Source organism: Tauraco erythrolophus, chromosome 1 (assembly GCF_009769465.1).
Source record: "Tauraco erythrolophus isolate bTauEry1 chromosome 1, bTauEry1.pri, whole genome shotgun sequence".
Lineage (NCBI taxonomy): Eukaryota > Metazoa > Chordata > Aves > Musophagiformes > Musophagidae > Tauraco > Tauraco erythrolophus.
In genome coordinates, this window is record NC_141465.1 from 41,054,958 (window position 1) to 41,073,871 (window position 18,914).

The window sequence follows — 18,914 nt, forward strand, 5'->3', positions numbered from 1 at the left end:
GTTCTATGTTAAAAATGAGGATATGTGGTGCTCAATGTTTCTTGGGTCTTTTTGATAATTTAAAAAGCTGCTGAATTCCAAGCTGAGATATATAGACCTTTTAGGGAAATAGAGCAATTGATTTTACAGTAGTTAAATTCCAAGGTAATTTCTATTGTTTAATTGATTCAATGTCATTTGCTTCTCACAGGAAAGACTTGTGCTGCTTAATAGAGTGTAGCTTTTAAATACATTGCACATGCAGCAACTCATAAGAGCAGTTACTTGCTCGTGTGACACAGCACTAGTGTAAAACTGGACTAAATTTGTCTTCAGTGAGCTTATTTTGAATTTATTGTGTTGATAATAATAGAATATGACTCAGAATTTCATAATAAAGAACGTTAACCATTGGAAGTGTATTTCACCACAGCATAATACACCTAGAAAGCACAGCAGCTGGAGGATTGTTAAAGAAATTCTAACAGGCTTTAGCTGCTCAGACTTCTAAATGAAAGGTGTACTAAGCCTTTACAATAAATGCCATATTTGTGAGCAGGCTTCTGAGATGAAAGAATATGTGCTGGTTTTCTGCTGCTTTTTTTTTTGACTACTAGTTTGATCTTATGCTTCTCACATGACATGATGTTTCACTAATGTACTTTTTATTTCATTCAGTACCTTGTGTTTGACTGAAACAAAAGTTCAAAAAGGCATTAATTGTACATCGATATGTTATTTCAGTACCATGAAGATTTTTATCAGTTCTAAAATCGTACTAATTTCATATTTAACTTTTTCTGGCTACAGTTCATTGATCTTAAATATTATATGTCAAAGAACTCTTAGTAACCAAAATGTTTAATTTATGAAAGTATTTTGTGTAGTATAAGAGTATCATTTAAAAAAAACCAAAAAAAACAAAAAAAAACCCTATAACAACTATGATCAATTAGATTTTCTGTCTTTGGAGCAATATAATAATTATGTGTATAAGTGTCTGTATTTTATATGTTTTTGTATTCATCCTGATGTGGAGCAGGAAAACGCTTGAGTATCATTTTAAGGAACTTCACGATTGGAAATCATCTGAGTACATCTTATCCTACTGTGCCAAGGGTATATCAGCCGTGACTGTGTGTACATGACTCCTGAACTGGCTTTTACTTTTTCAGGCATGATAAAATGTCTGTCACACAGCTCACCCAAGCTGGTCACCTGGCAAGTGATTTCCTAACATAAGTCACAGTTTATACCCACTTAAAATGTGCAGTGCTATGCTAAACCTGGCCAGTGAATCCTATTGCTGCCAAGATGCAGGAAAAAAAAAAAAAAAAATCCTAGGTTATTTTACTCCATCCTTTTTTGGAACTTCTTCAAGCAATCAGTAATGGTGGCTTTTCTACTACACCGACGTAAAAGGTCTTTCCCTTCTGTTCTCTTTCCCATCCCATTCCTCATTGCATGATTTCTGTTTTGTATGCCTCCTTAAATATTACTGATGATTGTCCTAACCCTCCAGAGAGCCCACAGGGAAATTTTAAGGGCCCCTTTTTCCACGATCAACCTTAGAAGCTTTATAAGCCATCACAATAAGAATGAGCAGTAATCTTTCTGTTCATTATCTGAGATTTTATAGGTCAATACCCAGAGACAAAGTTACAGTGAATCACCTTTGGATTTTTCAATTTTTCTTTGAAAAAGTAGACAAAGATTAAAAAAAACCCCAAACAACCACAAACAAACAAAACAAAAACCCAACCAGTTGTCCATATAATTGAAACCAGATATGGCAAATGGAGAAAAATCAATGGACCTTTTGAAAAACCTTTTAAGATTGAGTAATTTTAAAAGTTGTATGAAGTAAGTGAGAGTAGGGAAGGTTGGCGCGTAACTTGTTTGTGTGCATTGGGTTAAGAAACTGACTGGCATGAGCGTAAATCATGGTTGCATCTGCTCAGGACTGCAGTGAGCCAAGAATTCTAGTTTCATGTGAGCTGGAGATTATGACTGTGAATGAAGGTATGTTGAGGTATTTGTTGGAACATAAGAATGTGTTAGTTAGGTATAACCTTGTAGGTATAACTTGTTCCCTTGTTGATTCTGACAACTATTCCTCTAAAGTGTTCTTTCAAGCTATTTACTAATAAAGACTGCATGACCTAGGTAATCTGTCCTAGTTCTCTACCTTTACTGTTGTAAATTTTTCTTGATACTTTTCACATATTCTAAAGCCCCCTATTTGCTACTCTTTACATGAGGGACAGGGAGATCACTTTTAGTAGCAATCTTTTGTGCATATGAAGATTATAATTATTGTCTTTCCTTAAAAATCTTTCTGAAGAAAACGAAAACAAAAGAAGATTTATTTAGCAATAGTTGTTTTCTGAACTTCAAATTCATACTGGTTATACTAGTTTTTGTTTGTTTTCATAAGTCTTTTCATTCTTGCATAACAATTAGCTACTTTGTGGGTTCTTTTGACTTTTCTTCTCAAGTAACTTGAGTTGTTCTTGTCTCTCTCCTTTGGAATTATGTGCTTATTCTACTCTTAGACTAGATTATCCTAAGTATCTCCTCTACTTAGCCTCAGCCTCTTTCTTTGCCAGGTCTTTAAACTAAGGTAATTATAATAATCAAATAACATTCTTAAATATAATTTATCTTCACATTAGAAGTTAAACAGTATTTTAAAAGTGTGTTGGTATTCTAAGCAACCAAATCACTTCACTATGATCTCCAATTATATCAAATTTATTCTAATCAGTGAAAAGTTCCAGTTTCTCTTGCTTGCTATTCAAACTTCTAAAACCATTATATAGTAACTGAAAAAGTATCCTCTTTATGTAAATTACCACAAAGATTCTACTTGATATGATGATCTGATTTTGAGTTAACCAATTGAAATGTGTTAATATTCTAGACCAAGAATGATAGAGCCAAGAAGGAAAAGACAAAATAATACTGTGAGAGCAGACTTTTGAGAAAGCCGTGTGATACAAACGTGTCTGAGGTACAGGGCACTACCAAGCACACAGATCATCCTACTTGAAACCTACCAGTGCTCCCCAAAGGTGCTTGGTTTATTTTCAATAGCTCATTCATGACAGATTCCTTATGTATTAGATTGTTTCATCTACTAAGCGTCCATTTCATCCCACCTCTTCAGTGAGTATTCAGTGGCTTATGATGCAAGTCTGGGGTTCTTTTCAGTGTATGGCTATATACTCTTACTAAAGAAGGGAGGGTCAAGAAATGTAATTGAAGTTATGGACCTGCAGACCTGCTCTGGTAAGGTTTATGATGGTCCTTCAAATTTATTCCTCCAAAATTTATCCTTCCAACTATTAATATAGTAGAATAGTCCACCCCCCTGCTAAAATCCAGTGAGTTTTTGATGTGTGTTGCTAAAATGCACTGAATTTCTGTTCAGCGTTTGGAATTTTCTTAAGCTTTGCACTTTGTGTTCACATACATCATGCTGCCTGCAGACCTTAACAAGATGGGGTGAAATGGAGTCTAATGCAAAATATATTGCCTATGTTATTATCAATTTTTCATCTCTTGGTTGTATCTATATTTATTAGTGTCACAGGTGTTTAGTGTCTGGATGGCATTCTGGCATGTGATCTGAGTTTACTCCCCATGCCACAATTTTCTCAGAAAAAGAGTTTGACATGGGAACCAGGTCAGACCTTGAGTTCTGCCCCAATGTATACCAGCAGATAGGTCTGATTGTCACCAGTAGGTAGCTGATAACAAGCTAGATTAAATTTTATGAGAGGTACATGCCCTGGATAAGGGCAGAACACAATACAAATGGAGACTGAAAAAAGCCTCTGTAGAAGGGGAAAAAACGTATTTGCCATATTTATGTTTTATCACCCAGCTGCAAGGAAAAAGGTAGAGCTGTGACATCATTGTATTAAGGTATTAAGAGTTTATGAAGGGCATCAAGAATATTCTGAGTTAAAGGGATTTTTTTTTTTTTTTAAATCCCATAGACAGTGCAGGTCTGCTGGATGATTTTTTTTGAGGCTGCTACCTGAGAGATGGAGATTAGAGAGTGTCTTTATGGAGGAAAGGTGTCTAACTGAGAAATGGTGTTATGACATTGTACTGTGGTGATATTAGTAGCATGGAAGACTAAGCTTCAAAAATGGATAATGTCAACGGCATTGGTCATCCGTTTCCTTGAAATACCCTGTCTGTGGTGTTAAAATTCTCTCTTTTCCTTATAGTTTTGCAGAAAGTTTGGGGAAAAGGAATATCATTCATGGGCTAGTGGTATCTGAATTTCCACCGTAAGGTTGTGATCTTCATTTGAAAAGATGGCTTTGAAGGCAGAAGGAAAAAAAGAGAGGTTCTGGGATTCTGACTTCAAAGAGATCAGACACTTTTCAGAGCTTTGTTTCTGGGTGATCACAACTAATTCCAAGGATGTGTTGACCATACCACACAGCTTGGTGTTGTCAGCAAACTTGCTGAGGGTGCACTGCCAAATATACACTGTCCATGTCTCTGACAGAGATGTTAAACAGCGCCAGTCCCAATACTGACACCCGAGGAATGCCAGTTGTCACTGGTCTCCACTTGGACTTCGGATTGTTGACCGCAACTCTTTGAATGCAACCATCCAGCCAATTCCTTATCCACCGAGTGGTCCATCCATCAAATCCATGTTTCTCCAATTTTGAGACAAGGATGTCATGCGGGACAGTGTTAAATGCTTTGGACGAGTCCAGGTAGAAGATGTTGGTTTCTCTTCCCTTATCCACCAATGCTGTAACCTCATCATAGAAGGCCACCAGATCTTTCAGGCATGATTTGTCCTTTGTGAAGTCATGTTGGCTGTCACAAATCATCTCCTTACATTCCATGTGCCTTAGTATAGTTTCCAGGAGGATCTGCTCCATGATCTTGAAAGGCACATAAGTGAGACTGACTGGCCTGTAGTTCCCTGCGTCTTTCTTTTTTCTCTTTCTAAAAATGGGGGTTGTGTTTCCTTTTTTCTAGTCAGTAGGAACTTCACCAGACTGCCACGACTTCTCAAATATGATGGATAGTGGCTTAGCAACTTCATCTGCCAGTTCCCTCAGGACCCGCGGATGCATCTTGTCAGGTCCCATGGCCTTGTGCACCTTCAGGTTCCTTAGGTGGTCTTGAACCTGATCTTCTCCTACAGTGGGTGGTTCTTTATTCTCCCAGTCCCTGCCTTTGCCTTCTGCAACTTGGGTGGTGTGGCTAGAGCACTTGCCAGTGAAGACTGAGGCAAAGAAGTCTGAGTATGTCAGCCTTCTCCATATCCTGGTTAACTAGGTCTCCCATTTCTTTGTGGAGAGGGCTTACATTTTCTCTAGTCCTTCTTTTATACTGGCATACGTATAGAAGCTTTTCTTGTTGCCCTTGATGTCCCTGGACAGATTTAACTCTATCAGGGCTTTAATTTGCCTAGCCTGATCCCTGGTTGCTTGGACAATTTCTCTGTATTCCTCCCAGGCTACCTCTCCTTGCTTCCACCCTCTGTAGGCTTCCCTTCTGTGTTTCAGTTTGTCCAAGAGCTCCTTGTTCATCCATGCACACCTCCTGGTGTTTTTGCCTGACTTTCTCTTTGTTGGGATGCACCACTCCTGAGCTTGGAGGAGGTGACCCTTGAATATTGACCAGCTTTCTTGGGCCCCTCTTTCCTCTAGGGCTTTATCGCATGGGACTCTACCAAGCAGATCTCTGTAGACGCCGAAATCTGCTCTCCTGAAGTCCAGGGTAGTGAGCTTACTGTTCTCCCTCCTCACTGACCTAAGGATCTTGATCTCCACCATTTCATGGTCACTGCAGCCAAGGCTGCCCTTGAGCTTCACATTCTCCATCAGCCCCTCCTTGTTGGTGAGAACAAGAGATCCGGCATAGCATCTCTCCTTGTTTGTTCCTCTATCACTTGGAGAATCATGTTATCATCAGCACTTTCCAGGAACCTCCTGGATTGCTTATACCCTATATGTGTAATATTAACTTTTAAAAAAATGAATAAATTCAATATTAAGTACATTTTTACACATGAAAGCATCATAATTTCATTTTAAATTGCAGGATATTGATGTGCACCACTTCAATACATCAGATCCGATTTAGGCGGACAAACTAATGCAATCTTCCAACCTGAGTCACTTTAGTACTGTCCCTATCTATGACCGCAGTTTGGTACAAAATGTAAGGCACACTCTAAATTTATAAAAGTTGCTCTAAGCAAACTGTAACATCATATCCTTTAAGAACAAGATTAATGTTTGAGGAACATTACAATTTTTTTCAAGCAATGTCGTAAGGCATACATTAAATGAATATTCATTGAAATGTTAGGATTACTCAGATATTCTATGTGCATAAAATTGATATCTCAGAGAAATGTTTATCTTGCCATGTAATGCAAAAGCATTTTTAAAAGCTTTAAATATTGGTTACATTTGTTGAAAAAGTGTTACCCTAAGATGAGAAAACTCATGAGCTCAAGCCTAAAGGTGAAAACCCTAAGTTAATAACTTCCTTGGAAGAAGAAAATGTAGAAGCATTTGCCGTTCCAAGGATAAGCTATTCCTCACATAATAAAAATGAATATTACTGTCTGCCTTTTTGCATCAATTTGAGCTTTTAACATAATAAGATTGCAACATTTTCTTAATGTGTTAGTCTTTTACACCTTTCTCCAAAAATTGGGTGCAGATTTTCTATGTTTGAAAACTAAATGTGGAGAGAGATATCTAGAGCTCGTTAAAATAAGATCTAATTTATAAATAGTTTTCTGTGAAGTGATGGCTCTACTTATACAGAGAAATTGCAGTTTTTATCTGGGAAATATGAACCAATTAGATTTATCTGGAGACACCATTAAAAGCAGTATCTAAACCCATATTGTAAAGGGTTTATATGTCTTTGGGCAGATTATTGTAACTAGTTTTGTATCTGGAATAAACTTTGAGGTTTACGATAAGTGAGTATGAATTATTCAGTGAAATTCTGAAAAAAAATACAGAAAAAATCTGTTAATTTAACATGGTAGAGAAACTTAAATTTTCAGGAAAAGTTTACAGAAGAAATGTGAGGTCTTTTTAGTGTAATTCTTAGATTGCTAAGGCCAGTCAAATTTGAAAAATAAGGAACATAAATCATCACATGTACTTAATAGCTCATCTGTTCCAAATAATTTATATAAAAATTATTTATTCTAAATAAAAAAAAAACCCTGAATAAATATGACATATTCTTATTAACTAATTCATTCTTTCAGTAAATTTTTCATGAACAACAGCTCTTGACCTTCAAAGATGACTCTACGGGAGGTTGGTTACTCATGGATGTTGTGTTTGCATGTGAGCAGAATGAAATCTAAGTTTTGATTTATCCTGTGCTAGCAGTGGTGAGCTCTTCACATCTTGAAAATATTTAAATATTGTAGGGAACAAGACAAAATGGCTTTTTAAATTCATATTTTGCATTTTCTAAAGTATAGTCATATACTATGAGAACAACATTAAGGGTACCCACTCAAAGAAAATTTAGATAACTACCTTGTAAGTTTTTTGTAGAACCAAGAAATCAAGCTGTGTTATTGCTTTGCCTGTTATTGCTAAAAAACATATCCTTAAAGACACATCTAAGAGTGCTGTTAATGTTTTATTTAAAGTTGGAATTGAATCTAATTTATTTCTTTTTATTGCTATATTAGCTCTGCAAATATTAGGTAAAAATACTGTGGAAAAAATGCACATTGAATTTGAAAATATCACTTTAATTCATCTTTTTGTTTAAACAATCATACTTTTGATGCCAATATGAGAAGTCTGTAAAATTAAGATAAAGTATTAAAAATAAATCAATTTCATTTAGCAGTACAATTCCAATTTCCCCTTCTTGTCCATATCCACCTCCCCCCAACACACTCTGGAAGTCTACAGTTTTCAGGAGACCAAGCCAAATCTTCCTTTCTCACCAGTGATGTGTAATTCAGCTGAACGATAGGCAGCTGGGTCCCAATCAGGAGAGAAGAATCTTCTATTTTTAAGCCAATATATAACCGCTGATGCTTGACAGCGCATTTAACGGCTCGTGTAGCAGACATGGGATGGAAAGTAATTTTAAGGAAAGGACAAGGAAAGGGGACAGAGAGAACAGAAATTTCAGTTTGTGGCTGATATGATAGTAATTCTCATCCAAGTGAGTAGAGAAAAACATCTTGTAAGTATAAGGGAGGGGATTTCACAATTGATAACTCTTCAGGACATGATAAGAAGTATAAGATTAAAAGTGTATGGCTTACAACACTGATTTGTTAAGCAGAATTTTTTAGCATTTTGAAAATTGCACAATAAAATGATGAGATCATGCACAGGAGGAACAGCTTATTTGCATCACTAAAGAGAAGTAGGACAAGACACCAGACTGACTGGACTACAAAGATATGTTCAACTCTCTGGAAGGAAAACAGATGATTTTGGTATATCATATAGGCTGGAATGAGGCTTGGAGGGCATCTGTGAAAGTTTTAACCTGAAAAGTTTGTTGAAGGCTCAAGTTTAATTTTCATGTAAATCATAATTTAGTAGTCCTTTGTTTTAACTACAGAACTTTCTATTCACAAATGTAATTACTATAGATAAATATTATTTAAAGAAATTGAGTTGATATTTAAAGAATCGATACAGAAACATGTCTGTTTTTTTATTTGGTTTGAGTTTTTTCTCACCTTAAATTCAGGGTAACTATATGTAATAGAAAGTACAGAGCTTTCTATGCTTCCAATGCTTCCATATTCAGAAAAAAATATTTACAAAATAATCAGGGAAAGCTCTAAAAAAGTAAAAATAATTAAGGTCTTTTATAGTGATGCTGATTTTTTTTTTTTCAGTAGTTAACATATGGAAGATACTTTTTTGCCCTAACCGCTGGTGACAGATGCTTGACCCTAACTAGCAAAGGCGAAAGCCTACTGACCAAAGGAGAAACTAAAAGAGAAGATAGTGGAGATTAAATATTTAAGTAGATGCATTCTTACATTCAGAAGGTTTGTGCTCACTCCTTTTTAGTGGCAATATCCCTTTGAAGTACTGACTAAATTTTGGGTTGTTTGTTTTATGGGATCTGACAAGATCATGACCTGATGGTTGCATAAAGCAGGCTAAGGATTTTTATTTGTCATTGAAGCCCCAGAGTGAGATGATAAAGAGATATAGGCCTAAAGTCAAACCAGGCTTATCTCATAAAATATCAAAGCACGGTGCTCAGGCCCTAAGAGGAGACTTCAAATGCATTAAAATGTCAATGCAAATTTAGAAAAGGGGCTACATAGGTAAGTGTGAGTTTGTACTTGTGTTTACAGTAGTATCCTCTGGTTTGAGTTCTTCATAGAGTTCTAAGAACATCACGTTCTGGATTGAGACATATTATGTGGAGAAAAAGGCATCATCTCAAAATGATGTCATCAACTTGGAACATTTTCATATTAGCATAAACATTTTCTGGGATAGAGAGAAAAAGAAGTGTGCCTGCTTTTTTCTGTCTGTTTTTGAAACGTGTGCAGAAAACAGAAACAGACAGATATAATCTTATTCTGTGAGTTGGAAATAAGCCATATCTGTTTCAGAGTGTATTGACATTATTTCCATTGCCTCTGATGTTTCAGCCTTGTTTTCCCAACATCTACTATCTGGTAAAGTAAAACTCTATTAAAAAAAAATAACAAAAACCAGCAAAAGAAATTCCCTAACCCCTGACCTTCTACTCAATACATTAGCAAATGAAGTTCTAATAACAGATCTACTTTCAGCCATGCAAGTGCAAGTTCTTCTTCAGGTTCGAAACAAAAACATGGAGATGCAACTAAAGGAAAAGTCAAGAGCAATTGTCGTGAGTTTAATCTGCTTATGGTCTGCTTACGGTTAATTTTTTTTTTTTAGGGAGCTAAAGTTTTAGTAGATTTTTATAACTTTGGAAATGATTTCTGAGTATTCTTGAGAATAAGTACGTTCTGTCTTGTAGGTGGCCTCGTCAAGAGAATAAATTCACAGTAGCATTGGACTATATTAACTTAAGAATGAGGATACTTGAAATAAATTGGCTTTGGTCTAGCTCATTCCAACGCGTTATATAGATAAAGACTTGAGGTGGGACTCCTCTATAAAGTCACAATTTGGTATCAGGTTTACAGTGAAGTGTGGACAAAGCCCTGGGTTTAATGTTTTTAACAATGGAAAGGGGCAGCAAAGCAAACATTCAGCTATGTTTTCACTGAGTAAAAGTTGACAGAACATCAAAGTTTATACAACTTCAAGGCTTGCAGGAATGTTTGTTTGGTAAAGAGTTCAGCTGCAAAAATAAATGGAAAAATGCTCCTTCAGCAGAGAATTGCCAGGTCCTTTCCGTGTGTTAAGAAAAGTGTTTTGATTAAAGTATTTGACAATTTTTAGGGAAATGCATGTTGAAGGTGTTATGCAAGTAATATTATGATCTAAAGTATCTACATATATGTAACATCATTTAAAAATGCATACAAGATATTCCCTCTCAAACGTAGCTGTTTTCCAGAAAGGTAATCTGTGGTCCGTGTTGTTTATTTCAGGTTTCCAGAAAAAATACTTGATTTTCCAAAATTGAGAAAAATTTAAAGAGAAATTAATCTAAATATTCAAATGCATAAAAAGTACAAAAAGAAATTAAGAGTTCCTTAAAAAGCAAAAAAAGGGGTTTAATAGCTCAAAATGCTTGAAGTCAAAACTAAAAAGAAAGCAACTTGACCTGGAAGCTTTACTTTTGAGACATGTCAGGAATTAGTGTATTTTTAAGCAATTTATGTGAACAGAATCAATGAATTTATATATAACAGCAAGAAGAGAAAAGGCAAGTAGATTATAACTTCTACATTACTGTAATTATGAAGTACAGAAAAATGATTCAGGAAAATTAAGAGTACAGAGGAAAAATCTATGATCAGAGACAACAAAGGAGGTTATAAGTCTATATGGAAAAATATCTTGGTAGCAGGACAGATGAATTAATTGCTGGAAGGCTTGTAATGACAAGTAACAAAGCAGTTCCACAAAACTTAGAGTTGTGCATTAGGGAAAAAGTGAAAGTACTCCTAGCACGCTGGAGATGCACCTCCAGTTGATCAGTTTGTTAGAGACAGAATATGAGATACTTAAAGTATCTGTCCTAGGGAGAAAAAATGCTTAAGGACTGTTCATACCACAAGCAGTCTTTCACTTCATTATTTATAGTGAGAACTAGCTATTTCTTCCTGTTTGGTTTCTGTATTTTAATCCCATCTTCTACCTTTCCCTGTTCTGCAGCTTAGTTTCCTTAGCAGTTTTGAAAAGGGATCTTAGAACCAGAATTTTTGAAAACCAGGATACTATATGAACCACATCTCCCTTATTCACACAGCTGCTGACTTTGTCAAAGAATTCAACTAGTTTAGTGCGTTGTGGCTTCTCTCTCTTATAGCGAGTCTTAATAATTTTATTTGGAATATATAAACAAACTCACATCTGTAATTTCTCAGTTTATCCCAGAGACTTGTCTGAAAATTGGCAGCACATTCTCTGCCTTTTCATTTCTTTGTACCTGAAGTTGACTTAAGCAACAGGTCACACCCCGCTTTGCACCACTGTACTTTCATACACGTGTTCCTTTTGAATTGTTGGGCAGAGGGACTCTCTTGCCCAGGTGATTTGCTACTTTCCTCTTTATCAGTCTGATCCAAAACTTTTCCTGCAGAAATCTTAATTTGGGAGAGTCCCTCTGACCATTTCTCTAAAAACAAGCTCTAGGGTGGGTGTCAGAAGTCCCTGAACTCTGTTATGGCAAATGCCACTGCAAAGAATTAATTTATATTTTCTGCTGCAGCCTTATCTTACTTGGGCGTTCCTTTTTCACCGTCATCATCTATCAGCCCTCTGAATTTGACAGGCTACCAGCTTCAAATGTGTTTGGAAAGATTTTACTACTTTTTTTAAGTCTTCAGCAAGTTGTCACTCAAGGGGTTTTTTTTGTATGGATGTTTGGGGGGGTTTCAGGACAGGGAGGCAGCCTTGTTAATTTTCTGTTTAAATAACGGTTCATGGTCTTTTCTATTTTCCTTAATTGTAGAGAACATTAATTGGTGACTGTGTTGCTTTTCTTTAATAAATCCCTTTGTCCAACTGTTTAATCACATATCCTGTGTAAATGGAACTTTACCGTTGACATTTTCCTTTGTTGTTTCCTACCTGAATTTTAGAGACTTTTATCATACCCTTTCCTACAGATTGACTGCATTCTTGAAGGATGTAATATCCCAAGCTATGAGCACCCTTTGGTTTCCTTTTGATCTATAATTGAGACCTTTTATTTCAGTTTCCATGTGACATGTTTTGTTTTGGTGTAAGGGGATCCTTCCTTCATGCAGAAGTCATCTCTCTTCTATATACTATTTTTTTTCACTCTTTTAAATTGATTAAACTCAGGGTCATGTGCATGCCAGAATGCTTTAGTATACATTCAGAAGATGTCTTTACCTCAATGATGTTACTTTTTGTAGATCTTAGGACATTGAGGCTATTCCAGAGACTGTAATATTCTGCTGGTATGAAAAAACAGTAAATTGTATGCATATCAAATTAGCCTGAACAAACAAATTGGTAAATTAGTACAGGATGTATTCAGTGAAGATTTAAAGCAAGTAATATAATTAAAACCAATCAGACACAGTTGTATTGGAAATAGGGTTTAGAAATAAAGTCATATATGCAGAATGAGGAACTGCCACAAGAAAGGCAGTGACTCTGAGAAGATCTGGGGTCACAGCTGAAAAGAAAAACAGTAGGAGCCCCTAGACTAATGCTCTGGTAGAATAGAACTGCTAATGTAGCTTTCTAGTATATAATTCAGAGAAGTGTGAGTAGGAGGATTAAGATTGTTTTCATCTTGAACAATGTGGTCACAAACAGGAATACTGCAAGCAGTTCTTTTGTTTGCAGTTTTAAAAGGTGCTGAACAACCATTTATACTTGCAAAAAAAGTTACCACATGAAAAATTTGTTTTGTGGAGATCAGGCCTTATGATGAGACACTTTGAGCTCAATCTCTTGCTTGAACAAGACTGAAAGTTAATTTTATTAACATTCATGACTATGTTCTAAATAAAGGAAAATGCTAGATACTTAATGCTAGATCTCTTAAATCTATCAGAGAAAGTAATTCCAAGATCTTTTAGCTGGATGTTGAAGCAAATCTAATGAAAGTCAGAAATTAGACTCATATTTAATTGTCTTCCAATGCCAATAATTAACCATCAGAACAAACTGCTAGTGGATATCTTCAAATCAAGACTCAAAGGTGTACCTGGAAGATATGTTTTAGGAAAACACAGATTGCTTGACTGAAGCTACACAAGAATTCTATATAACTGAACAGAATTTAAGTTCTATGATATACCAATGGTCATATTAGATGAACTAATTTTGATTTAATTTTGAATGAAATAATATAAAATTATAAAAATACTGTCAGCCTGATATATAAGGCCTCCAGTTTAAAGACCTGCTTGCCTATGCTTCCCATAGTTACTAGTAGTGAACATTTCCCTGTTTCTGGACTTTATTGTAACATTCATGCAAATTCCAATTATTTAAGGGTTTCATAATCATCAGTGTCAACAGAATGTAAAATCTATCCTTACGATTTCACAAGCATACACATGTGTGTGATAAATAGTCTTCTGTGGCTTCATAAATGATCTCCAAAATTCAAATGGAGTCTCTGATGCATTTCAGCTTTTGTATATATCATTAGAATTTCCTATCTCTCCTTTTTGGACTAGGTAATACAAAATACTGAAAGGAATCAAATCTTCTGGATTTCTTGCCATTTTATCATGTAATTAAATGTTTACAAGAGATTATTGCATATTTTTTCTGGCCAAAGTTTTACGAGTCATTGATAACAGTACTTTGATAAGATAGATAATAAATCTAATGTAATAAGATAGTATAGATGCATGAATGTTTTGATGCATGTATTTGCCATCTTTTAGCGTTCTCCGTCTCTTTAATGCCAACTTGTTTTGTTAGTGCAGTAACTCAAGGACATCTTGTCTCAAACCTGATGAAAAATGCATTGCAGTATTAATCAATGTATGTTCAAATATGTGTTTGAGGATGGATTCTATGTAACTGAAAATTCGGATCTGTTTAATGAATAACTTGTAGTTTTCAATCTATGGTGGATGACCTCTTAATAAAAATTAATTAGGAATGTTTTTAGCATTGTCTTTGTTGAAGAAAATCAGTTAAGAATCAATGATATTTAAAATTCTGAAACAATATGATAGTCTAGGAAACTAATTTGCCAAAGTGCCATTTCCATTCACAGAATCAGAGAATGTTAGGGATTGGAAGGGACCTCAAAGGATCATCTAGTCCAATCTCCCTGCCTGAGCAGGACCACCTAGATCAGATCACACAAGAACACGTCCAGGCGGGTTTGAACATCTCCAGAGAAGGAGACTCCACAACCTCTCTGGGCAGCCCGTTCCAGTGTTCTGTTACCCTTACTGGGAAGAAGTTCTTCCTCATGTTTAAGCAGAACCTCCTATGTTCCAGCTTATATCCATTTCCCCTTGTCCTATCATTGGATGCCAGTGAGAAGAGCCTGGCTCCATCCTCATGACAGTCACCCTTTACATATTTGTAAACATTAATGAGGTCCCCCATCAGTCTCCTCTTCTCCAAGCTAAAGAGACCCAGGTCCTTCAGCCTTTCCTCATAAGGGAGATGCTCCACACCCTTAATCATCTTTGTGGCCCTGCGCTGAACTCTCTCAAGCAGTTCCTTGTCCTTCTTGAACTGAGGGGTCCAGAACTGGGCACAATATTCCAGATGCGGCCTCACCAGGGCAAAGTAGAGGGGAGGAGAACCTCTCTCGACCTACTAACCACACCCCTTCTAATACACTCCAGGATGCCATTGGCCTTCTTGGCCACAAGGGCACATTGCTGGCTCATGGTCATCCTGCTGTCCACCAGGACCCCCAGGTCCCTTTCCCCTCTGTTGTTCCCCAACAGTTCAGTCCCCAACTTGTACTGGTACATGGGGTTGTTCTTACCCAAATGCAAATTCAATGTGTGTATGTATTGATTTTGCTGCTATTTTGAATCCAGACAAGAAGGGATTAGATAGTGCAGCAATTGGTTGACAGCAATTAAATAAGTTCATGATTTACTTTCTCTCAATATGAAAAATGACTGACATTTCTGCTAAAAGTCCAAGTTTCTCATTGATTTGAATGCTGCTAGGATTGATCACCTCATGAGATTATTTGTAAGGCATTTTGTTCTTTTTAACATAGGAGGAAGTTCTTCAAATTGCAAAGTGTGGTTCTCCTTGAAGATTAACAGCATACCTGCAGCACCAGAAAGAAAGATAGATGTGAAATGCAGAGCTCTGGTAAGACTATGCTAAATGTTTAATTTTATTCTACTGCATTAGAAGAAAGACGTAATTTTTATTGTTGGTCTGGCTGCTACCACAGAGGATTAATCAATTTTATTAAGTGACCACACACAATCACTTTTTGAATAATAAAACTCAGTACTTACCAAGACTTCATTTAAGTTCAGTGATATGAACTAAAATGAATGCTTGAAAAAAATGTCTGTCCTATTTGAATAATTGCATTTTTATTCTGCTGACAACTGCTTCTAATTTTGGATCTCAGATATAGTTGAATTCTACAAAAACTTCAAGCAGGTTCTGTACAGTCCACAACAGAATAAATCTCTCTTGGTACCCTCCTTCCTTATGCATGAATAATTATTATTGTTATTTAGATTTCATTAATCATTGGAATGTATTAAATCATATTTGTGTCACTAGATAAATACATACTTTCACTCTCAAAAATTAATTAAATGTTGCTAGAAGAACAATTGCATCATATTAACTGAGTACGTTTTAAATCACTTAAGTATGTAAAGATAAAATAACTATTTAATATGTTTACTTAATTGATACTGTTTTTATTCTTCAAAGATTTGTAATTGTATTTATCTTTGAATTATACTTTGTAAGGTTTTTATTTTGAGAGCTAATATTTTTCTTATCTTCTGTAAATGGATGTTTGCTTTATCATCTAGATATCCTGCTTTCTGCATGAATTGTAAGCAGCTAAGAAATACTGAATTTGATAATGAATGCTGGTAACAGATTCTATGAATAGAAATGGCTGGTATGATAATTTGCTTCAGGAACATTTTTTCAAGTAAAAATATGTGATACAAGTACTAGGGGACTATCTCTTCCAGTAACAGATGCTGGGAAGGGAGAAGAGTCTCCTCAGCTGATGCTGCATGTCAACATGTGTTTATGTGGGGGGAAAAAAAATTCAAACCAGTAAGCATTTCTTAAAATATTTTCATATATCACTTCTAGTTTGCTCTTCTTTCCTTGAAGTGTAGTTTCCTGATTGTGAACTTCTGTAGGGCTGAGAAACAGATAATGATCTTTCCAAAATCTTGGTGTTGGCTGAGGATGGTGATAGGGAGATGTCTGGTGCTAGTAAGAAACACGAACGCTAGACTAAAAGAGTTTGTGATTTGAGACCTTGAAAAGAATAGTGTACGTTTTTGTCCTACAGGATCATGCATTGTCTTGTATGATTTTCTGATCTGAAAATACCGTGAAAATGGTAAAAAGAAAAGCTAGATTTAAAGTATATTATTGACTCCTATTGTATAATAAATTCTTAAGATGCATTTTCCTCTGCCTATAATTTTTAATCCAATTCAGTGTGAATATTTGCAAAAACCACAGTAAAATCCAACATATTTTTACAATGTAAGGGGCACTGAAATTCTTTACTCAAATGGGGATAATTCCATTCTAGGAAGATGAAGGAGTTAAAGAAGTAGCTATACCTCTTTTTCAGATCTCTATGGAAAATCTCATGAAAAACATTTTTATTGTTGAATTTTGAAGATGACACAAAGATTTTTGAGTAACAAATAATACAAGTGGTTACTGTTACGGAATTGCTGTTACTGAATTGACTTGTTACATGCCAGGCAGTATATTTTGGAGTAGGAGAGCTTTCTGTCTGTAGTGTAAGTGACTGGGATTATCCTAGCTAATATCTCACTGTAGGCTGTCAGTGTTACACCAGTAAAAACAACTATTACAGGCTTTGACTGCTAAGGAATGGTCAAATACAATCAGAAAGCAAATAATGCAGGTGGTACTGCTATTAGAACGTTGTTCACGGATCTGGTTCTTGGAGGTTAAGAATTGTACTGAAATAGTGACAGGAAAACAAAGAAATACTCTAAAATCATGGGAGACTGGAAAATCAGGCCTTGTCATGAATGCTAAGTATATCTATCAACAGTTTGCCAAAGAAAAAATGGAGAAGGCAGGTGATCATTCACTAGAGAATATTGAAAAGATAGTGGTGGTCTCTGTATTTTACTGACCGACATGCATGAAGAGCTAGTGGTCAAAAATTTAAATCTGAGAAATATTTAATCTTGCATGGAATGTCCTAGTAATGAGAACAATAAAACAGTAGAAGACCTTACTGGTGAAAACAGTAGACGGAGTCTTGTAGGGCTGAGGACTTGAAATTGCTTCAAAAGCAGATACATTTTAAAAAAAGCATAGACACCTGATGCATCTGCTGCATCAGTGGGTCAGACTTAATGAATGCATTCATCTCTTTTTGACCTCAAAGTATGTCTTATTCCTTCCTTGCCCTTGGAAAGAAAAAGATTAGCAACATTTAATTTTAAATACTAATACTGCTTTTGGACAATAGTTGTATCTGTATCTTATAGTCAAATTTATCCTCAACATGTCAGAAGTACTTTTCCTGTCTTACACAACTGATCAGATTTCTGAAGCATCCAAAATTGGCTACATCAGGTGTCAGGTTGGCAGGACAGAATTTTAAAATAAGCAAGGTGTATATTGATGTCTTGCTTTTATTGATAGAAGACATGTGGCTGCAGTGATTAGCATCTTACACATAGAGAGAGAGTCCCCAGGGAGGTGAGGGCTGGTGGGCATTCCAGGAACAGTGGGCAGTATAGGATCATCCTGACATGTGTCACCTCGGTGCCACAAGTGCTATAGAGATTAATAAGACTTTGATGAATATATTTCCTTGCAGATTCCCGTTTTGTGTTTAAGGTGTGGAAATGCTTTAGGCTAACTCAGCCTTTTGAAATTCATAAATGAGCATCTGTTTGAAATGTAATGCCTGTGACTGGATGATAGTTCATTCCGTATGAAAAGGGGTGGCAAGATGTGTGTGTCAGGGTTCAAACTGAGTTTGTAACTCTGTGGATATTCTGGCCCTTATGGACGGCCTGAGGCAGTGGCCATCAGCTGATGTTGCAAAAGGAATCCTCTGTTGAAGAGTGCAGAGAATTTTGAAGAAACAAGTAGGTCTACCTGGCAGCACCGTGCAATTGACTGTAGCTCAGGTCTTGGAGACAGGACAGAGTTGCTTTCTTCTGCTTTCAGTGCACAAAGTCAGCTGAAAGAAAATACCGGTTCTGCCCCCTCAGAACTTATATGACTTTAACAAGGCATTGTGTCACTATCCTCTTTTAATTTGCTCAGGATTTTCTTCGCTAAGTAGTATTGCATGTGTTTTCATCTGTCTTTCTTAGAATACATAATTCAGACTAGCTTGATGGTCTTGAATTGGAACAACACAGGATTTTCTAGTTGCATTTATCTTTGGCTTGAGCTGTTAATTTTGTGTCTTACCATCCTTAAGGTGCAAAATTTCAGTCTCAAAAGGGATCCACAGGTATGAAAAGATATCTGAAATACTTAGACATAACTTGGTTTAACTAGCTTTTTAAATAAAATGCAATAAATTTACATTTTACATTGATGAGACCAGCC

The 18,914-nt window shown here is 36.0% G+C and overlaps 1 protein-coding gene across 1 annotated transcript in view; it reads left to right on the forward strand.

Moving 5' to 3' along the window:
• Positions 1-18,914, forward strand: part of CFAP47 (cilia and flagella associated protein 47) — a 343,401-nt gene that overhangs the window by 207,591 nt on the left and 116,896 nt on the right. The window contains exon 51 of the mRNA XM_086608696.1: positions 15,355-15,452. Within this exon, the coding sequence (XP_086464822.1) occupies positions 15,355-15,452 (98 nt within the window). The remainder of the gene's footprint in view (positions 1-15,354; positions 15,453-18,914) is intronic.